This window comes from Ornithorhynchus anatinus, chromosome X5 (assembly GCF_004115215.2).
Source record: "Ornithorhynchus anatinus isolate Pmale09 chromosome X5, mOrnAna1.pri.v4, whole genome shotgun sequence".
NCBI classification, from domain to species: domain Eukaryota; kingdom Metazoa; phylum Chordata; class Mammalia; order Monotremata; family Ornithorhynchidae; genus Ornithorhynchus; species Ornithorhynchus anatinus.
The window spans coordinates 24,006,305-24,029,378 of NC_041753.1; the positions used below are offsets into that span (position 1 = coordinate 24,006,305).

Here is a 23,074-nt window from a genome sequence, read left to right on the forward strand (position 1 = left end):
GTATAAAGTATATCTGGTCACGAACATGAAATGAAGAAGGAACCAACTCTCACATCGCAAACAGTAATTAATGGAAATGTTTGTCTTCCAGGTCTTCCCTCACCCCCATGCTGGTGCTCAGGATTCCATCAGTCAATCAGTGGTATTTATTGATCCCTGACTGTGTGCCAAGCACAAAATTGAGCACTCGAAAAAGTAAAGTACAATGGAATTGGTGGACACAATCTCTGCCCTCAAGGAGTTTACAATCCAATGAGATTGAGGCCAGCCTAAAGCCTTTAATAGTATTTTTTTATTATTATTATCATTACAATTGTTACTAATAATAATAATGGTGCTTATTAAGCACTTACTATGTGCTAAGCACTTTTCCAAGCACCGGGGTAGATATAAGGTAATAAGGTTGGACACAGTCCCTGTCCCACATGGAGCTCAAAGTCTTAAAATTATTACTATATGTGTAAAGTGCTTACTATATATCAAGCACTGTTCTAAGAGCTGGAGTAAATAGGAGTTAATCAGGTTGGAAACCGTCCCTGCCCGACATGGGGCTCACACGATAAGTGAGAGTAGCTTGGCCTAGTGGATGGATCATAGGCCTGGGAGTCAGAAGGACCTGGGTTCTAATCCCAGCTCCCAGCTCCTCCCGCTTCTGCTGGTTGTGAATAAATTGTGTTTGCTTGGGTCTCTATTTGATCATAAACTCCTTTATAAGGCATCATTTACTTCTAATGCATTCTCCCAACTGCTTAAAATAGAGCACTTGTGCACAGTAGGTGGCCAATAAATACTATGGGTTGATTGATTAATTTATGCTGGCCTATGGGTTGAGAGTCCCTGGAGTAGACTATATCAATAATAACTGTGCTATTGTTAAGCATTTGCCATAATCCAAGTACTCTGCTAAGCACTGGGATAGATACAAGATAATTGTCAAATATAGTTCCTCTCCCACATGGGCCTCATAGGCTAGAAGGGAAGGAGAACAGGTATTTAACTGCCATTTGAGCTGAGGATGGGATAGGAACTGTGTCCAATGTGCTTATATCAATCGATCAATGTCTTTTATTGAACACTTATTGTGGGCAGAGTATTATATTAAGTGTTTGGGAAAGAACGATATATTACAGGTAGACACAATCCCTCCCCACAAAGATTTTACAGACTAGAGGGAGGAAATCTACTCGATCACTTAGTACAGTGCTTGGCATGGTATTTTATTATTATTATTTTTTCATTCTCACTGAATCATGTGACTCCAGTAATGTTGGATAATAAGCAAAATATTTCTGTGTCAGAGTTTTTTTTAAAAGGTATTTGTTAAGAACTCACTATGTGTTGGGCACTGTACTAAGTACTGGGGTAGATACAAGATAGAGTCCCTGGCCTGTATTGGGTTCACAGTCTTAATCCCCATTTTACAGATGAGGTAACTGAAGTATAGAGAAATGAAGGGACTTGCCCAAGGTCACACAGCAGACAAATGGCAAAGCCAGAATTAGAACTCAGGTCTTCTGAATCCCAGGCCCTCCACTAGGCCATGTTGCTTCTCATATATATATACATATATAGCTATATTGGTCAGGAGCAGGCCTAGAAATTTGGAGATCTAAGGCTCAGGTCTGTGGAAGGGACTGTTTAACCAGCAGAAATGATAAAATAAAAGCTTCCCTTTTTAACCCCACTTCCCTATCCGTAAAACTCCACCACAAACACCTGCTTCCTTCAGATTGAAAATGCAGCCTTGAGACAGTTGGATAGGGACAGTTCAGAGAAGCAGACTGAAGAGCAAATGTTTATCTGGAAAGAAAACGCAAAATGCCTAAGGGAAGTGGGGAGACGAGTGGAAAAGTGGGAGAACACTTCCGAATATATCTGTAATTAATTTATTTTAATGTCTGTCTCCCCCTCTAGACTTCAAGGTCCTTGTGGGCTTGGGACCGTGTCTACTAACTCTACCGTACCTTCCCAAACTTTAGTACAGTGCTCTGCACATAGTAAACGCTCAATAAATGTCATTGATCGATTGAGAGATAGGGAGATAGGGAGAGGGAAGGTGAGCTGGATTAAAGGATTGCCTGAAATGGGACAAGAAGAGAGAGGTGATTGTTAATTGAGCAAGAAAAGTCTACAAAGGAAAAAAAACTTAATTGTGGCGAACATAATGTAAGGCTAAAGGATGAGGTAAACTTAGACAGTTTACCACATTAAGCAACTATGCAGAAGTTGATAGTGATAAAATTGGCTACATTATACTTATGGCATTTGGTAATACAACCCATTCCCAAAGGTAATACAGCTAAACACAGGGTATGGAGTACTTAAGGGACCCGCCTGTGGGTTAGTCATGCATGCTCAGCCCAAGAGAGACACCTAGCTCCGTTCTAGGTCAACAGCAGGGTGTACATTCCTCATGGCTTTCTTGGTTCTTGTCATCACAGAACCGGCAACCCACACTCTGGGTAAGGGTCTTACCAATACAAATTAGTGCTGTGATTTGGAGTCAAATACCTAGACTCATATTTGTAGGCTGTGCTGAGGTGGTGGTGAAATCTATGGTCCAGCTTGGAGTAGGACAGGCCTCCCTCCCTCTTCCTGGAAGATCAGCAGGAAAGGGCCCACGCTATTTAATCCATCACTAAATCCTGTCGATTCCACTTTCACAACATTGCTAAAGTCTGCCCTTTCCCCTCCATCCAAATTGCTACCACATTAAAACAGTCACTTATCCTATCCCACCTTGATTACTGAATCAGCCCCCTTGATGACCACCTAGCCTCCTGTCTCTCCCCACTGCAGTCCATACTTGATCTGCTGCCCCAATCATTTTTCTACAGAAATTCTCAGCATGTTTCCCACCTCTCAAGAAACTTCAGTGGTTGTCCATCCACCTCAGTATTAGACAAAACATCCTCACTATTGGCTTCAAAGCACTCAATCACCTTGCCCCATCCTACCTCACCTCGCTACTCTCCTACTACAACACAGTCCATACACTTCGCTCCTCTCACTGTACCTCAGTCTTGTCTGTCTCACCACCAACCCCTTGCCCACATCTTTCCTCTAGCCTCGAATGGCCTCCCTCCTCATATCCAACAATTACTCTCCTCTGCTTCAAAGCCTTATTGAAGGCACATCTCCTCCAAGAGGCCTTCCCTGACTAAGCCATCCTTTCCTCTTTTCCCACTCCCTTCTACGTCGCCCCAACTTGCACCCTTTATTCATCCACCCTCCCAGCCCCACAGCACTTATGTACATATCTGTAATTTATTTATATTAATGTCTGTCACCCCCTTCTAGACTGTAAGATCATTGTGGGCAGGGAATGTGTCTCTTTATTGTTATATTGTACTCTTCAAAGTGCTTAGTACAGAGTTCTTCTCACAGTAAGCCCTCAATAAATACGATTGAATGAATGAATGAATCTTAGAGACGTAGTTTGGGATGAACCAGGTCCGAGTCTAGTCATTCCTCTTGACCTAAGAGAGAAAAATCGAGAGAAGAGAAATTAATTCAATCAATAATATTTATTGAGCAGCTGCTTTGGGCAGAGATTATGGGAAGGATGGACAGATTCAAACGTTGTGAGAAGGATAGGTTCCAGATTGTCTGAAACTTGCACTTTTGTTCCCAAGTCCTTAGTACAGTAGTTTGCAAATGTTGGACTCAACATTGCTTCATCACTTTTCTCTGCCAGACTTCTGTTCATCAAAATGACTGCCTCAACATCTCTTTTATGTTCCCACATATCTGAAGGCCCATCATCCACCTCCCAGAGACTTCCCAGTTCCCCATGTTCTCCCCTTCCTAGTTTTACCTCTTCTCCTATAAATGATCCAGAGGAGAGCAGCGATACCGGGAAGACAGACCACATTCATCGTCCCACTCACAGCCAGACCCCACCAACAGGAATTCGTTTTGGGGAAAAGGAGATCTGAAATGCAAATGCCCAGAGGTTCATTGTGTGTCAGTTCTCTCTCCCTTGGCAGGAGGACTACAGGGAAAAGCTGAGCCTCCTTCACCCCCCTGGACTATCCATCCAGACTCTCCCCCAGGAGATAAGGGAAATGAGCCAGTCACTCCAGGGGCTGCTCCCCAGCCAGGACATCAGTGACCAGCAACAGCTCCCCTGCCCTTTGTGTGGCGGGAATATCCCAGGGCTCCACACAACCAGTGAAATAAACCTCTGAAGCCACTCCCAGAAGGGGCTCAGAACTGGCTCAGATTCCCCAGGACAAAGCTGACCCCCCAACCCCTGGCCCCCTGCCCTTAGGTGTGGATCTTCCCCAAGGGAACTCCTGGTCAATACAGTTCTGGCCCATTCTGCTCCCTTGAAAACAGGGAGAAAATGCTATTTCTGAGCCTCCAATCAGACATCAGGCCTGGACACAGGAAGCTGAGGACTGCATCCCAGGAACTACAGGGCTCTTGCACTCTCTGGCCCAACTTCCTGTTCACCCCCAGACTCAGCCCATTTCCTCTCCCTTTCATTTCTCCTGTATAACCCCGCCTAATGTCACCTGGGCTAAAGTAGATCCTTGCCCTACCTTGTCAAGGAGGCAATCAGGCTTAAAACAGAGGCTGCTCCTAAGATGTGGTTTTCTGATTGGCTGATTTATGGCAGGATGCAAACCCCATCCTTTACCTGTTACATGGACATTTGACTCCTTCTCCTGTCTCAGGACTGGGTTCATGATGGAACAGATCACTCTCCTATCAGTGTCTTTTCTGAGGATAAAATCCACTTCCACTTGATAAAGGCCACCTGCATCCTGAGATATTACTGGGTTCAAACTTCTCTGGCACTGTCTCTCCAGTGGAATCTCTCCACTGAACTCGGGGCTCTGGGAACCATCCCACTGACCCGCACAGCAGTCTTATCTCTTCCGTCCCAAGTCCTTCAACGTGGATAGTGGGTGTTGATCCTTCACCTGGGGACACAGTGAATGTGAAGTTGAACAGCACAGATCTGGATCTGTTCACATACAGGGTGACACTTTACCATCTCTCTTCTGTGAGGAGTTCTACTTTCTGCAGCCAAAATGGTCTCCTACCCCTGCCTCTTTAGTGCTGTCTCTTCCCTTCTCTCAGCTCTGCAGGGGCTTCTCATCATCCTCTGGACTAAGCATGTTCTCCCTGTGGCTTTCCAAACTCCTCACCAAATCCTGCAGGTGCTGCTACCAGCCCTGAATGTTGGCATATCCTAAATCAGGGAGTTTCCAGTCTCCGCCTCAGCCAAATTTATGCAAGCTTAAGCTCATGGAACCCCTGCCCACAGTCCTCATCCTCCTGTCTCTAAGCCTTTCCGCTCACAGTCCCCTTGGGAACGGAACCATTTCCCTGCTCCTATTCACCATCCATACCCACTCCTTTCCTATATTCAGGATCCACTTTCTTCGCAGAGTAACTGTACCCACTTGGCATCCCAGCAGCACAATCCATGGCTCGCTTGTCCCTCTTGTCAATTCACTACTCACTCTTGTCTTTACTGCACAGGCATTGTGTGCAACTAATTATGCCAATTGTATATGCTTCTTTTTGCTTCCCTAGGAATTATAATAATTGTGTTGTCTTTAAAATGGATTCATTGAATCGTATTTACTGAGTGCTTACTATGTGACAAGCATTGTAATAAGTGCTGGAGTAGATACAAGGTAATCAGGTCAGATGCAAGTTCCAGTTCTACATGAAACTTGCAGTGGAAAGTGGGGGGAGTTTTAACCAGAAACTCTTTGGGGCAAGGGCTTCATCTATTCCATATCAAAAACCCCAGCCACTTGTCATAGATCCTTTAATACTTTTTAACTGGTGAATTGACTGATTGTAACACATGACTTACTGGTCACATGCAGCTCACACATGGCTACATTGAAATTGACATGTACAGTTCCCCGTGTCAAAGACCCTCGCTTTGTGTATCCTCAGAGCCACAATCCCATTGGCGATGACGTCTCTCACCATCGTCATTCTCTCCAAACTACAGCATCTGCCCAGCCTTCCAGTACAGGTGCCCCAGACTGGGGTCAGTGGATAGATACTACCTGATCTCCAGTTGTGTGACTGTGGGCAAGTCACTTAACTTCTCTCTGCCTCAGTTACCTCATCTGTAAAATGGGGATTCACTGTGAGCCTCACGTGGGACGACCTGATTACCCTATATCTACCCCAGTGTTTAGAACAGTGCTGTGCACATAGTAAGCACTTAACAAATACCAACATTATTATTATTATTATTATCCCCATGTGCTCACCATTCATCGTGGAGGCCAGGAAGCAGCAGAGCTCGGCATTTTCTCCAAACTTGCCCATGATGGACTGATCAGGGCTGGCCACAACCAACTGCCCTAAGGAATGGTCAGGAACCAAGACAAAAGAGAAAGAAAGGAGCTGAGGGTGGATTGTGATGCATACTCACGCACACACACGCAAAAGCTGGAACTTAATGCTGGAGCTAAAAAGTAGGCCACACTGCTGCCAGAACTCAAGCATGTCTCCCGTGGACAGTAGGACATGCCTTTCCCCTCTTAAAGCCTTGTGTAGAGTAGTGTTCACATGGGTGGCAAAGAACCAGCCCAATGACATTACTGGATTTTCATGGTCAAAATGTCTAAGTGTGCCAGAGAGTCTTTCTTAATCACACTCATATTCACAGACACAATTTCCCTGTCAGCAATATAATCTTTGAACAGAAAAAGAACTCGAAATAAAAGAGCAAAGGTAGCCGAAGAAAAACAATTTTCTATTCGTAAAAGTTTCCATGAACTGTTTTTTTCAATTGTGACTTTAAAGTGACAACTGCACTGATTTCCTGTGCAGATAGCTGGCCACACTTTAGCTTGCTCAGTGCAGCGTTTGTTATTGACGATATATTTCCCGCCTACCATCGCAAAACCCCCAACACCTATAGGGCTGGCGGGTGGGAGGGTGCGCGAATGGAAGGGCAGATAGGGGATGGGGGCCAGAAAGAGACAGAGGGGGATGGGGATAGGATTATGGCGGGAGGATGGGGGAGCAGCGGAGGCTGTCTCTGTTTCAGTTAATTATTTTTTTCTTTCATCACAGGCTCTATCTCACTCTGGATCATGCTTGGGTTCCTCATATTTGCAGCCAGGAAGGCAGGGATCTCCACCTGTGGAAGTGGCTTGGAGGTGGGGCAGGACAGGGAAGCTGGCAGCAGCTGTAATAATAATAATAAGAAGAAGAAGAATTGTTAAATGCTTACTCTGTACTATACTAAGTGCTGGGGGAGATACAAGATAATCAGGTCCCTCATGGGGCTCATAATCTAAGTAGGAGGGAGACACAAGTATTGAATGTTCATTTTATTAATAATAATAATAATAATTGTAATATCTGTTAAGCATTTACTATGTGTCAGGCACCGTACTAAGCCCTAGGGTGGAGACAAGCAAATCAGGTTGGACACAGTCCCTATCCCAAATGGGACTCACAGTCTTAATCCCCATTTTACAGATAAGGGCACTGAGGCACAGAGAAGTTAATTGACTTGCCCAAGGTCACACTGCAGACAAGTGGTGGAGCTGGGATTAGAACTCATGACTTCCTGACTCCCAGGCCTGGGCTCTGTCCACTACGCCATGCTATCTCCACCTAGATTACTGCATCAGCCTCCTTGCTGACCTCCCAGCCTCCTGTCTTTCCCCACTCCAGTCCATACTTCACTCTGCTGCCCGGATCATTTTTCTACAAAACCTCTCAGGACATGTTTCCCCACTCCTCAAGAAACTCCAGTGGCTGCCCATCCATCTCCACATCAAACAAAAATTCCTCACCATTGGCTTTAAAGCAGTCCATCACCTTGCCCCCTCCTACCTCACCTCACTACTCTCTTACTACAAGCCAGCCTGCACACTTCGCTCCTCTAATACCAACCTTCTCACTGTGACTGGATCTCATCTATCTCGCCACTGACCCCTCACCTCTGTCTTGCCTCTGGCCTGGAACACCCTACCTCCTCAAATCTGACACTTACTCTCCCCCACTTCAAAGTCTTATTGAAGACATATCTCCTCCAAGAGACCTTCCTTGACTAAGTCCTGCTTTCCTTTTCTCCCACTCCTTTCTGCGTTTTCCCTACGTGCTCCCTTTGTTCATCCCCCCTCCCAGCCCCATAGCATTCATGTACATATTCGTCATTTATTTATTTCTATTAATGTCTGGTGTGTGTCCCCTGAGACTGTAAGCTTGTTGTAGGCAGGGAATGTCTGAGTACTCTCCCAAGTGCCTAGCACAGTGCTCTGCACACAGTAAGCACTCAATAAAAATGATTGAATGAATGAATTCTTAATTACTGGTATTTATTGAGCACTTACTCTGTGCAGAGCACTGTACTTAGCACATTAAAACAGAGTTGGTAGACAATTCCCTGCCCACAGTGAACTTAGAGTCTAGAGAGGGAGGCACACATTAAAATACATTATGGATATGGCTATAAATGCTGTGGACCTTATAAATAAATCTTTTATGAATCTTATATGAATAAAGTGTATAAATCCAAGTGCAAGGGTGACACAGAAGGGAGAAGGAGTAGGGAAAATGAGAGTTTAGTTGGGAAGGATTCTTAGAGGAGTTATTTTAATGAGGCTTTGAAGGTAGGGAGAATGCTAGTCGGTTATGAAGGGGAGGAGTTTCCAGGTAGACTCAGGATGTGGGCAGGGGTCGGCAGCAAGATAGTTGAAATTGAAATACAGTGAGCAGATTGGCATTAGAGGAGTGACTTGAACGTGCTGGGTTGTAAACACCTGACAGTGGGATAGGACCCATCCTCTGCCCTAGCCCATGAACCCCTTTCTGGGTTCTCATGGTGAGCCTAGGGAAGAATATCAGACCATGCGGTCAGGGGAGGGACAGCACAGGAGAGCACAGCTTCCATTGCAGCTCCACCACTACACAACCCTGAGGGGACTCGTGGAGTTGGGGTCAGGTGGGTACAGATGGCAAGAGCCAAGGGGTATGTCTTGGTGAACCAGGGTGCCTGCCAACTCAGGGTCCAAAACGCCATCTTGTTTTCAACATCAGCCTGAGCTAGCAGGGGGCAGGGCACATCACCTACAACTAAAAGTTCTGGATGCCCTAGAACACGACTGTGAAAGAAGCTGTCCTCAACCATGTGCCAATCCAATAAGGTAAGGAGGAGCAGGTGTTGGGGAGAGAGGGGATTGTGGAGATTGAACAAAAGGAATCTGGAAGCCCAACCAACCAGGAAGGATGGGTAAAAAATTCCTTCCATCTCTGACGTTCTGGACAGTGAGTTGGGACTCGCAGCAGTTGGTTGTGTTTCTCCCCTGCCCAGAACGTAGGACACTTTGTCCGTCTCTGGAACCCGCACATTAAGCGAGGAAACTTCGGGTTGGTAAGTGTCCCACTGCGTGTTCGTGGACCTCCTCATGGTTAGGGGCTCTTCCACTTGTGAATAACTAGAAATAAGTGTAGTCCTCTCGAGAGGAAAGTTCAATTCACCACGTGGAATAAGTTTGGCATGGCGGCTCTCTGTCCCAGGCAATGTTAGATGTCATTTTAGTTTGCTGTTAGGGAAATAGGGAATGCTTTTTGGTGGCATGTGTCTATCTGGATGGAATACGTGATGAAGAATGATCAGGATTAGTGTTAATCTCTCTATTAAGCTACCTAGGAAAGGAGAATTCACTGCTTTTCTTTGTAACTCATTGTTCTTTCTTGCATCTGCCCCAAAGTAGATGAGTTTACTTCTACTTGAGATGGAAAATAACTAGACAGCATCCACGTTTACAATAGCCCTGATATACTTATCAATTATTAAGGTGCTTTTTGAACTTCGTTATGTGTGTAAATTGGGGGAAATGAAGGGTGGAATGTACAGGTAGTAAGTAATGTACGAATGGGCTAAATAGAACCAAGCATCATACCTATTAAAGTGGCCAACCTGGGAATATTACATTAGCATTCATTTTCAGTAGCTTATGGTAGGGATTTTATGTCAGTCAGTCAGTCGATCGCATTTATTGAGTGCTTACTGTATGAGAATGCTGTACTAAGCGCTTCAGAGAGTACAATAAAACAATATATCAGACACATTACCTGCCCACAACGAGCTTACAGTGCAGAAGGAGAAACAGACATTGATATAAAATAAATTACAGATAATATCATCAGACAGGTATTTAAATACTCTTATTACTTCCTTTAGGATGCCGTACACACAACAAAAATTCATATTGGCAGCACAGAGCTAAACAATGTCACAAAATTCTGTCATCTAGGCAGTTCACTGGTGAATGGCAAAATGATAGATATGGAAGTAGCTGAGAAACAGTATGACAATGAATAGAGCAGTTACCTCATCTGTAAAATGGGGATGAAGACTGTGAGCCCCACGAGGGACAACCTGATTACCCTGTATCTACCCCAGCACTTAGAACAGTGCTCTGCACATAGTAAGCGCTTAACAAATACCAACATTATTATTATTAAGAAGAAGAAGAATGGCATTTATTAAGCACTTACTATGTGCCAAGTACTGTTCTAAGCGCTGGGATAGATACAAGGTAATCAGGTTGTCCCACGTGGGGCTCACAGGCTTAATCCCCATTTTACAGATGAGGTAACTGAGGCCCAGAGAACTTAAATGACTTCTCCATCCTAACTGCTACCACGCTGATCTAAACACTTGTCATATTCTGCCTTGACTACCAAATCGGCCTCCTCATTAACCTTCCTGACTCCTATCTCTTTCCTATCCAGTTGATACTTCATTCTGCTGCCTGGATCATTTTTCTTGCCCACTCCTCCCTCTGGCCTGGCACTCACTTCCCCTTCTATCTGACAGTCCATCACTGTGCCCATCTTAAAGTCCACCTAAAATCACATTTCCTCCAAGAGGTCTTCCCTGACTAAGCCCTCATTTCCCCTACCTGCCCTCCCCACCTGCATCACCTCTGGACTTGGCTGTGTCCCCTTTTAGGCACTTTGATACTCAGCACCCCCCACCCCCCTCCAAGGACACATGTAAATATCCTTATATTCTACTATTTCCTCTATCTGTAATTTACTTTAATGTCTGTCTTCCCATGTACACTGTAAGATCAGGGATGATGTCTATCACCTCTATCGTACTGTACTTTCCTAAAGCCCCTGAGGATGTGCAGTGACCTTCTTACTGGCTGGGAGGAGTGGGGGGGTGGGGGAGTAGAGCGCCATTGCCGTGGGCTGTCGGCACTCCTCACAAGGTCAGAAAGGGCTTCCTGCCCCACCGAGTCCCTCATGAGTGATGGGAAGAGACTTAGACCTAAGAAGGACTGAGCTCCTTGGGTGTGATGGCCCCCATTCCTGCCCTTCGTTTGGCCTCTCCGTCAGTCCCAGGATCCCCTCCCCACCTCCCCCGCTTCCCAGGATCTGCAGACAGTCGCCTGTTACCACCCAATCTGACACATCCATTTAGCAAAGATCCCCTCATATTAATACCCTGTCATAGATGCCCGACCTGATCATGAAAAATTTCTCCCAACACCTCCCATAAATCCCTACACGCCTTAATCAAATGAAGGATTCCCTCCCCTTTCCCTGACACCACTGTCCCTTAACTTTGTGGGAGCAAGTAACCTTCGGGGTCCCCAAGGATACAAAGTAAAGGCTGTTTCCTCTCTTGGCTTTCTTCCAATTAGAAGGCTCCAGTCATTGCTGGCTGTGCCAAATTATTATGCGGTTCTGTTAGTCAGCCGGAAAAGCAGCCGCAGTCTCAAGTTGGAGCAACAGGGGGCAGCCTGCCCGCTAACACTATGATCATTTCTCTCCCTGTAGGTGAATTCTAACCCCGTAGCCCTGCTGCCTCAAAGAGGGGGGGCTTTCTCTTCTTCCTCCTCCACCTGTGGTGTCAAAAGACACTTCTGTCTCTGCTGGTGTCTCCTGAACTTCCTCCTCCTCTTGTCAGTGCAGCTGGGCTCAGGTAAGTCCTGCCCCTCCTTTCTCCGGGCTGCACTGCTGTGAAGCCCGTGGTAGTCAGGGGGAGGCAGCATGGCCTCGTGGGAAGAGCCTAGGACTGAAAGTCAAGAGACCCAGGTTCTAATCTCAGCACTGCCACTGGCCTACTCTCTGGCATTAGACAAATCACTAACCCACAGCCCTGGGTCACTGCCTCTGTCCGCCTCCTACGCTCCTATGCTCGAGCTGCCAAGCACTGCTGGTGAAAGTCCAAGCACCAAGCCTACCTCATACATTTCAAATTTATCCTTTCCTACCTTAACTCTGCCCTCTCCTCCACCAGGCAAAACTTCTTCTCCTCCCTCATCGACACCCATGCCCGTCACCCCCGCCCATTGTTCCAGACCTTTAACTCTCTCCTTAGGCCCCCTGTTCCTCCCCCTCCCTCACCCCCAATGATCTGGCCACCTACTTCATCACAAAAATTAACACAATCAGGTCAGGGGCTCCCCAAAATCATCCCTCCCCCTCGTGCCTCCCCCCCACCCTCTCCCCTACTGTCCCATCCTTCCCTGCAGTATCCTCAGAGGAGATCTCCTCCCTCCTCGCAAGTGCCACCCCCTCCACCTGTGCCTCAGACCCCATTCCCACTCACCTTATAAAAACCATCGCCCCTGCCCTCCTCCCCTCCTTAACTTCTATCTTTAACCGCTCACTCTCCAATGGCTTCTTCCCCTCTGCCTTCAAACATGCCCATGTCTCCCCCATCCTAAAAAAACTCTCTCTCGACCCCACTTCCCCTTCCAGTTATCGCCCTATCTCCCTCCTACCCTTCCTTTCCAAGTTCCTAGAACGAGTCGTCTACACTCGCTGCCTAGAATTCCTTAACTCCCATTCTCTCCTGGACCCCCTTCAATCTGGCTTCCGTCCCCTCCACTCTACCGGGACTGCTCTCTCTAAGGTCACCCATGACCTCCTTCTTGCCAAATCCAATGGCTCCTACTCTATTCTAATCCTCCTTGACCTCTCAGCTGCCTTTGACACTGTCGATCATCCCCTTCTCCTCCACACCTTATCTCACCTTGGCTTCATGGTCTCCGTCCTCTCCTGGTTCTCTTCTTATCTCTCTGGCCGGTCACTCTCGGTCTCCTTCGCAGGCTCCTCCTCCCCTTCCCATCCTCTAACTGTTGGGGTTCCTCAAGAGTCAGTTCTTGGCCCTCTTCTGTTCTCCATATACACTCACTCCCTCGATGAACTCATCCGCTCTCACGGCTTCAACTATCATCTCTATGCAGATGACACACAGATCTACATCTCTGCCCCTGTCCTCTCCCCCTCCCTTCAGGCTCATATCTCCTCCTGCCTCCAGGACGTCTCTACCTGGATGTCTGCCCGCCACCTAAAACTCAACATGACCAAAACTGAGCTCCTCATCTTCCCTCCCAAGGCCGGTCCTCTCCCTGACTTCCCTATCACTGTGGATGGTACGACCATCCTTCCCGTCTCTCAGGCCCGCAACCTCGGTGTTATATTTGATTCGGCTCTTTCGTTCACCCCACCCATCCGATCCGTTACCGAAACCTGCCGGTCTCACCTTTATAATATCGCCAAGATCCGCCCTTTCCTCTCCACCCAAACGGCTATTTTACTGCTACAGGCTCTAGTAATATCCCGGCTAGATTACTGTGTCAGCCTTCTCTCTGATCTCCCTTCCTCCTCTCTCTCCCTGCTCCAGTCTATTCTTCACTCCGCTGCCTGGCTCATCTTCCTGCAGAAACGCTCTGGGCATGTCACTCCCCTTCTTAAAAACCTCCAGTGGTTGCCTATCGACCTCCGCACGAAACAAAAACTTCTCACTCTAGGCTTCAAGGCTCTCCATCACCTTGCCCCCTCCTACCTCTCCTCCCCTCTCTCTTTCTACTGCCTACCTCGCACGCTCCGCTCCTCTGCCACCCACCTCCTCACCGTCCCCCGTTCTCGCCTATCCCACCGTCGACCCCTGGGCCACATCCCCCTGTGGTCCTGGAACGCCCTCCCTCCTCACCTCTGCCAAACTAATTCTCTTCCCCTCTTCAAAACCCTACTTAAAGCTCACCTCCTCCAAGAGGCCTTCCAAGACTGAGCTCCCCTTTTCCCTCTGCTCCCTTTACCCCCCCTTCACCTCTTCACAGCTAAACCCTCTTCTCCCCCCTTTCCCTCTTCTCCTCCCCCTCTCCCGTCCCATCCCCTCAGCACTGTACTCGTCCGCTCAATTGTATATATCTTCATCACCCTATTTATTTTGTTAATGAGATGTACATCACCCTGATTCTATTTATTTGCTATTCTTTTAATGAGATGCTCCTCCCCTCGATTCTATTTATTGCCATTGTTCTTGTCTGTCTGTCTCCCCCGATTAGACTATAAGCCCGTCAAAGGGCAGGGACTGTCTCTATCTGTTACCGATTTGTCCATTCCAAGTACTTAGTACAGTGCTCTGCACATAGTAAGTGCTCAATAAATACTATTGAATGAATGAATGAACTTAACCCCCCTGGCCTCAGTTTTCTCATCTTTAAAAGAAATCTATACTTCCATTTTCAGCCTCCTTGACTTTGAGCTCAGGTGGGGGTGGTGTTTTATTTGATCTGATCATATTATATGTATCCCAGTGCTAAGGACAGTTCTTGGCATAGAATAAGCACTTAATAATTACCCTAACTAGTGGGCAAAATGGGTCTATATGCATCAAGATTTCTCTGCCTTGGTAGGTGACTACTCCCTGAGGAGTAGTCCATGACCTTCCCCACTATTATGGCTGCTTTTCCTCCTCTAGAGAGGCCCAGTAACTCATAGAACATGTTTGTGCTGAGGAGGACTGGGAATCACAGCAGCCCCTTGGCTCTTGGAGTCAATAATTCTGTCAACAAGCCTCTGCTGAGCTGTTGCACAGTGCAGGGCCTGGGACATGAATCTGGGGCTCAGGTTATAATACAAATACCGTTCCTGTCATCTGGCCACTCAGATATGTCCCCAGACTGGTACCTTCCTGACACAGTTGGATCAAGCGCTTCTGACTGGTCCAGTCTGTTCTCCTGTGTCTGATGGCTCCCAAGTCTGCCTTTGGGCTTGATCTCTCAGCCAGACCCAGAGGCACTTGGGTGTCACCACCTCCCCCACCTCCTGCCCGGCCCAGATTCACAGAGGGTCACAGCTCCAAAGGGACTGTCTACCCACAGACGTTGCCCACTGCCCACTGCAATAGGGGCTATTGTGGTGACAGCCATGGGGACAGCCCTTGTCACTGGGGAAGAAAAAGACCTTGGGTGGGTCCTGCCTCAGTCCTCTCAGCTGGAGGGACAGACACCTAGACAGCCCGACCATCCTGCCTCACATGGGATGTCTGGTTCCCTGCAGAAGCCTCACCCCCACCCCACTTACAGCTCCAGGTTACACAGCCATCTTTAGCCAAAAGAACATGTACATGAAGGGTTAAAGAGAAGCAAACCCAACAGTAAGGCACAATGGAGCCAGTCAGAGCAATCAGAGAAAGCATCCCGTGAACATAGCCAAGTACCTAGTGGTAAGCGAATGAAAACAGTAGCTGGCCAGTTAGTGCCATTTTTCACTGGAACATTATTTTTTACCTCAGGTTATGATTGAACCCAAACAGAAATACAGAACACTCCATGATTCTCAGGCCAAAGATATCTGACAGTGTTTGTGAGCAAATAGGAGAATTTATTTGTCTCCTCCCATCTCTCCCTTTCAGCTGTGGGCAGGGCTTGAAGAGCCGCCAGCTGTAGGGTGGAAATGACTGAAAAGCCTGGTCAGGAGGCACAAAGTGGCAATTTTATGTGGAGATTGTGGAGCGAATAAGAGGGGAAAGGAAAATCTCATCCCCTCGAGGGTAGGGAAACTTTAGCTTCTACCATTAAGTCCCAGCATGTGAGAGAGAGAGAGAAAGAGAGAGTGTAGATATATCCCCGCCTACCCTCAGCTGCTTTCTTTACCTTTTGTCTTGGTTCCTGACCAACCCCATAGGGCAGTTCACTGTGGTTGGTCCCACTCAGCCCATCGTGGCCAATTTTGGAGAAGACGCTGAGCTCCTCTGCCAACTAGACCCAAAGACAGATGCTGAGCACATGGAGATCAGGTGGTACCGATACAATGAATCCAACCCACTGCACATGTACCCAAAGAGGAAGGATCAGGAGGCTGAGCTGACGCCAGAGTTCCAGGAGAGAACAATGCTGGTGAGGAACTCCATCACCAGCGGCATGGTGGCTCTGAGGATACCCAGAGTGAAGATCTCTGACACGGGGAACTACATGTGTCAGTTCATTTCGGACAAACATTTTAGTGAAGCAGTGTGTGAGCTGCAAGTGACCAGTAAGTCATGTGTTATGATCAGTCAATTCGTCAGCGAAAAAGTGTTGAAGGATCTATAACAAGTGGCTGGGGCTCATCATAGAGAATAGATGAAACCCATGCCCACAAAGAATTTCCTGTTGAAACTCACCCCATTTTCTACTCCAAGCCTCATGTAAGAAAAGATTGTTTCTGATTACCCTATCTCTACCCCAGCACTTAGTAGAGTGCTTGTCACAGCAATTTCTTAATAAATAACAAAATTGAATTACTAGGGAGACAAAAAGATGTATACAGGATTGTCATAAATATGTGAATGCATTGTTTATGCAGTAAAGCCAAGAGTGGATTGAGAAGGACAAGTGAGCAGTGGATTGTATTGGTGGGTTGCAGAATCAATGCAGTTAATCTGGAAAACTTTGGAGAAAGTTGATCATGGGTATGGCAGGGTGGGGTTTGGCGATTAGGAGCAGGGAGGGGGATCCATTCAGAAGGGGGCTCTGAGTGGAGATGTTTAGAAACCAGAAATGGAGGATTATGGGCAGGGATTGCATGAAGATATGCTTGGCTGGAGCAGAGAATGGAATATTGTTGATGTAGGATATGACAACTTTCAGGGAAGGTAACAACACCAGCAGGATTTAGTGAGGGCCTGGCACTGTATGAGGTGCTTGGGGAACAGCTGAGCGCGAGCTTGAAAGGCCACAAGGAGAGTCTGTGTTGAGCCCAGGGGGTGATGGGAAGTCCTTGAAGGGACGTGAGAAGGGAAGAGACAACACTAAAAGAGCAGGGGTAGAAGTCCATTTTAGCCACAGCAAGTAAAACTTCTCAAAGAGGAGGGAGAGGGTGGAGTGTCACCCTGAGTGTGAATGGAATGAAATCTGAGCTGTTCGACTTCACGTTCACTGTGTCCCCAGGTGAAGGATCAACACCCACTATCCACTTTGAAGTGCTTGGGACAGAAGAGATCAGGCTTTGGTGCAGGTCAAGTGGATGGTACCCAGAACCCCAAGTTCAGTGGAGAGATTCCACTGGAGAGACTGTGTCAAATTCTGAACCGGTAATGTCTCGGGATGAAGATGGCCTTTATGATGCGAAAGTGGCGTTTACCCTCAGGAAAAACACCACTAGGACAGTGACCTGTTCCATCTTGAGTCAAGCTCTGAAATGGAAGAAAGAGTCTAGTGTCCTTGTAACAGGTAAAGGGAAGGGTTTGTATCCTGTCAGAAATCAGCCAGTCAGAAAATCACATCTTCAGAGCAGCCTCTGTTCTGAGCCTGATTGTCTCATCGACATAATAATAATAATGTTGGTATTTAAGTGCTTACTATGTGCAGAGCACTGTTCTAAGCGCTGGGGTAGATACAGGGTAATCAGGTTGTCCCACATGAGGCTCACAGTCTTCATCCCCATTTTACAGATGAGCTAACTGAGACACAGAGAAGTTAAAATAACTGAGACACAGAGAAGTTAAGTGACTTGCCCACAGTCACACAGCTGACAAGCGGCGGAGCAGGGATTCGAACCCATGACCTCTGACTCCCAAGCCCATACTCTATCCACTGAGCCACGCTGCTTCTTTAATTGCCCCGCATAGTGGGGCAAGGTTCTGCTTTAACCCAGGGGTTGTTCAAAGAGAGACAAATGGGAGGGGGGAAAAAATCTCTAAATGGGCTGAGTCTGGGGGTGAGCAGGGGGTTGGTCCAGAGAGTGCAGGAGCCCTGTAGTTCTTGGGATGCACTCCTCAGTTTTCTCTACCCAGGCTGATGTCTGATTCGAGACTCAGAAATGATCACCTCCCCCTGATTACAAAGGAGCAAAATGGTTTGGTTCTGCCAGAAGGATCTCATTTTAGGTGACCCAGAGCTCCCTTGGGAAGGATCCACCCCTGTAGCTAGGGGACCTGGGGTTGGGATCAGCTTTGTCCTGGGGAAACTGAGTTAGTTCTGGACCCCCTTCCAGGGGAGACTTCTAAGCTGCAGTCCATTGGTTGTATGGAGCCCTGGGACACTCCTGGCACATAAAGAGCAGCAGAGCTGCTCATCACAGCTGCATTCCTTCATCCAGTCGTATTTATTGAGCACTTACTGTGTGCAGAGCACTGTACTAAGCGCTCGGAAAGTCCAATTCAGCAATAGAGACAATCCCTGCCCGTGATGGGCTCACGGTCTACAAGGGGGAAGGGTGACTGGCTCATTCTCCTTAAGTCCTTGGGGAGAGACTGGTTAGACAATCCAACCATGGAGGGAGAACTGACTACACAGTGAACCTCTGGGTATTTGTATTTCAGACAACCTTTTCTCCCAGATCAGTTCTGGTCGGTGGATATTGGCTGTGAGTGGGATTTTGAATGTGATCTGCCTTCTCAGCATCACTGCTCTCCTCTGGATCATTTACAGAAGAAAAGGTAAAGCAAGGAAGGGGGGAAACATAGTTCATTCATTCACTCAATTGTATTTATTGAGCGCTTACTGTGTGCAGAGCACTGTACCAAGTGCTTGGAAAGTACAATTCAGCAACAGATAGAGACAATCCCTACCCAACAACGGGCTCAGTCTAGAAGGGGATAACAGACAACAAAACAAAGTAAGTAGACAGGCATCAATAACTTCAAAATAAATAAATAGAATTATAGCTATATGCTCATCATTAATAAAATAAATTGAATAATAAATATGTACAAATATACATAAGTGTTGTGGGGCGGTGAAGGGGGTAGAGCAGAGGGATAGAGTAGGGGTGATGGGGAGGGGAGGAGGAGCAGAGGCAAAGGGGGGCTCAGTCTGAGAAGGCCTTCTGGAGGAGGTGAGCTCTCAGTAGGGCTTTGAAGGAGGGAAGAGAGCTACTTTGGCAGATGTGAGGAGGGAGGACATTCCAGGCCAGAGATAGGACTTGGGTCGAAGGCGGGACAGGCAAGAACGAGGCCCAGGGAGGAGGTTAGAGGCAGAGGAGCAGAGTGTACGGGGTGGGCTGTAGAAGGAGAGAAGGGAGGTGAGGTGGAGGGGGCAAGGTGATTTAGAGCTTTGAAGCCAATAGAAAACATAGGTAACGAGGGAGTCTCTGACCCTGGGGGAGAGATGAACAAGTGGAGGGTGGGCCTTCAGGTACTTGGGAATGTAAAATAAAAGTAAAAGAGATCATGAGGCAGCTATTTTGACCATTAGAAGCCTGGTGGAGGAGAGTAATAAAGCAATATTGAGTCTAACATGTGCTCATTCAATCGTATTTATTAAGCGCTCACTGTGGGCAGAGCACTGTATTAAACGCTTGGGAAGGTACAATACAACAATGAAGAGTGACATTCCCTGCCCACAACGACCTCACAGTTTAGAGGGGGGACAGACATCAATGCAAATAAATAAAATTAAAATTATTGATTTGTTTGCTTTCTCTCTCACTTTTTCTCTCTTCACTCAGGATACATTTTGAATGCAAATTCAATTCATCCGTAGCTGTGTGATTTTAAAAATGCAAGAGGATCATCTATGGCAACATAGAGCAATCTGCCTGTTCACAGATGCCTTCAAAGACTCAGACGCCCTGTGGTCCTCCTTCCTGATTCTGTCCCAGGATGAAGGGAATGACCTTTCATGACTGTCTGCCCTAGGTCAGCTCATCTTGTCCATTTATTTTAGAATCAGTCTTCCCCACTAAATTGTCAGCTCCTAGAGGGTGAGGATCATGTCTTCTAATTCTTTTGCACCCTCCCAAGAACTTACTGGAGTGCTCTGCACACAGTAGGTGCTCAAAAAATTCCATTCACTGATTGATGAAAAAGTGAGGTGATTTCTCTGTGCCTCAATTCTGTCATCTGCAAAATGGGAAATCAATACCTGTTCCACCTCCAACTTCGTCTGTGAGCCTTATGTGGGATCTGATTATCTTGTATCTACTCCAGCATATCGTACGTTGCTTGGCGGATAGTAAGTGCTTAACACGTAAGAACCTTGAGGCTTCCTCTGCCTCACATTATAGAGGAAAGGAGAGAACTGGGAGAGCATTTGGCTATTAAAACCAAGTCCAGAGAGTTAGGTGAGGAAAAGGTCGACAGATTCAGAAGACGTCTAGACGTTTAGAAGGATGAGGCCAGAGTAAAGTCCATTAGATTTAGTCAGAAGGAGGTCATTGCATCCGTTACTGAGCACCATCTCTGTAGAGAGAAAGGGTGAAAACCCATCAAGAGGAGAGTTTGTTGAGAGGCAGGAGGCAGGTGAGCCTACTGCCTGTTTGAGGAGTCAGAAATGGGAGCGGGGAGGAGTCTCTGGAAGGAGCAGGGAGGTTAAGGGATGGATTTTCTAGTACAGGGGAGCCTTGAATATATTAGAAGGCAGGGGAGAAGTGAGCAGGGGAGAGTGAGGATGAAGGCAGGGGTCAGAAAGGGGAGACGGTGGCCCCTGAGTAAGTTTGTATCTGGTGGTATCTGCCTTGTCAACAAGATAGTTATCAAAGCCACCAGGATATGGAAAGGGAGGAGTCAGAATGTACCCAGAGCTGTTTTCAAGTCTTTATGATTTCATAGCGAGACGACTGGTAGGGAAAACAGGTGTTGTCTGTGATCATGGAACGGAATCTGTCAGATCTCTATGGCAGTTTAGCCAAATATTTTGAAAACTCTCATGTAATTTGGTAAGACATCATTAAGTGTGTTGCTCGGAATGACTTAATAAGGCCGGAGAGAGTATTTGCTACTTTCTCATAAAAACTAGGGGAAAGGTAAAAATAGGAACTGAGAAACAAAACAAAGAAGAAGATGGAAAAATCCAGTTGTCCCATGCATAACTAACTAGACAGTCCAGAGCTGTGAAGTGGCCGGAGCCTTAGAGCAAGACTCGGGCAGGGAGGGGTGGTTGTATCTGGGGGCCGAACAGTGTCACCTGATGGTCACTTCTATCTCTGGGCAGATTGGGATGGCCAGAATCCAACCTCTGTCTGACTGTAAAACCGGTAGCAACTGCCACCAGCAAGTAAAGACTTTTCCATAATTAAGTGCATCTAGCCCCTATCTCCGTGTACATCCCTCAGCAGGACTCCCAGCCTCTCCCACTCTGAGGACACTGATGCCTCTCCAGGAAACCTCTTGGGCTGCAATTAATCAATTAATCAATCAATCAATGGTATTTATCATCACCATCATCATCATCGATGGTATTTTTTGAGAGCTTACTCCGTGCAGAGGACTGTTCTAAGCGCTTGGGGAAGTACAGTACAGTACAATTGAGTTGGTAGACATGTTCCCTGCCCACAGTGAGTTTCCAGCCTAGAGGATGTCACCCTTCTGGGCAGTCCATTCTCTCTGACACACAGCACCCTGATCGGAGAGAGTGCCACAGGGAATTGACACTTGGAGAGAGTGAAAGAGCATATCTTAACTACCAAGTTAAAAGCTCTACATCCTACACCGACCCAGTCCTGAAGCTCAAGGGAGACAAAGCATCATAAGATGGCTCTGTGCAGATTTAGAAGGCCCAATATTGGTGTTCAGTGTTACCACAGAACCAGTCACTGGAACGTGGTGATCAGAGAAATGCAAGTATAGGGAGATTCACTGTTCTTTCCACATCAGTGGATAGGAGAACACACCTCTCCACATCCTTAACCTCAATTTAAAGCACTCAGTCATGTTGCCCCCTCCTACCACACCTCGCTACTCTCCTACTACAACCCAGCCCACACACTTCTCTCCTCTAATGCCAACCTACTAGCTGTACCTTGATCTCGTCTGCCTCATCACCAACCTATCACCCATGTCCTGCCTCTGGCCCGGAACGCATTCCCTTTTCAAATCCAACAGTCGATTATTCTCCCCACCTTCAGAGACTTATTGAAGGCTCCAAGAGGCCATCCCTAACTGCACCCTCATTTCCTCTTTTCCCACTCCCTTCTGCATCACCCTGACTTGCTCCCTTTATTCATCACCCATTCCCAACCCAGCCTCACAGCTCTTATGTACATGTCCATAATTTTTTTATTTACATCAATGTTCATCTCCCCCTCTAGACTGTAAGCTCATTATGAGCAGGGAATGTGTCTGTTATATTGTTGTGTCGTATTCTCCCAAGGGCTTAGTGCAGTGCCCTGCACAAAGAAAGCACGCAGTAAATATGATTGATTGATTCATTCATTGATTGATAGATCAGTGGCCTTTAGCCATCTTCTTTCACAGCTACCCTATGTTTTCAAAGTCCTTAAAATTCTCCCTACAAAATCCCCAAACCCAAGAGAAGGCTCTTATCTCCATCTAGACTGTAAGCTCATTGTGGGCAAGAAACCAGTCCACCAACTCTGTTGGATTGTACTCTCCCAAGCGCTTAATACAGTGCTCTGCACACAGTAAGCACTCAATAAATACCATTAATGAAATGATATTTACAGACGCTGAGAGTAAACTGTTTACAACAGAATGTCTTTGATCCAAATTTCACAGCTCTTCAGTAGTCTACTTTGAGTAGATCTCTGAGTAAGTGAACAATGTGTATGTGTGCTTATATTAAAAAAAATAAATAAATGGTGGTATTTGTTAAGCGCTTACTATGTGCAGAGCACTCTTCTCAGCACTGGGGGATACAAGGTGATGTGGTTGTCCCACGTGGGGCTCACAGTTTTAATCCCCATTTTACAGATGAGGAAACTGAGGCCCAGAGAAGTTAAGTGACTTGCCCGAAGTCACAGCTGGCAACTGGCCGAGTCGGGATTTGAACCCATGACTTCTGATTCCCAAGCCTGGGCTCTTTCCACTGAGCCATGCTGCTTCTCCAATATATATAATATATATAAATGTATATATGTATATATTACAATTCTCCATATA

General features: G+C 46.8%; 1 protein-coding gene and 1 long non-coding RNA gene across 2 annotated transcripts; one reads left to right on the forward strand and one right to left on the reverse strand.

Annotated features, from left to right (window-relative positions):
* Positions 1 to 3,316: 3,316 nt before the first annotated feature.
* LOC120638168 lies at positions 3,317 to 7,182 on the reverse strand. Its single transcript, XR_005659672.1, has 4 exons — positions 6,252 to 7,182; positions 4,646 to 4,931; positions 3,818 to 3,934; positions 3,317 to 3,479 (listed from the first exon to the last, which is right to left on the reverse strand). It is a non-coding gene; the product is annotated as an uncharacterized LOC120638168 (long non-coding RNA).
* A 1,332-nt stretch (positions 7,183 to 8,514) lies between these two features.
* On the forward strand, positions 8,515 to 19,984 carry LOC103164805 (butyrophilin subfamily 1 member A1-like). Its single transcript, XM_029054899.2, has 6 exons — positions 8,515 to 9,146; positions 11,797 to 11,941; positions 15,940 to 16,287; positions 17,184 to 17,465; positions 18,557 to 18,673; positions 19,684 to 19,984. Exons 1-6 carry the CDS (start codon positions 9,129 to 9,131, stop codon positions 19,716 to 19,718), a joined length of 945 nt encoding a protein of 314 aa, XP_028910732.1. The 5' UTR covers positions 8,515 to 9,128; the 3' UTR covers positions 19,719 to 19,984.
* Positions 19,985 to 23,074: the final 3,090 nt, after the last annotated feature.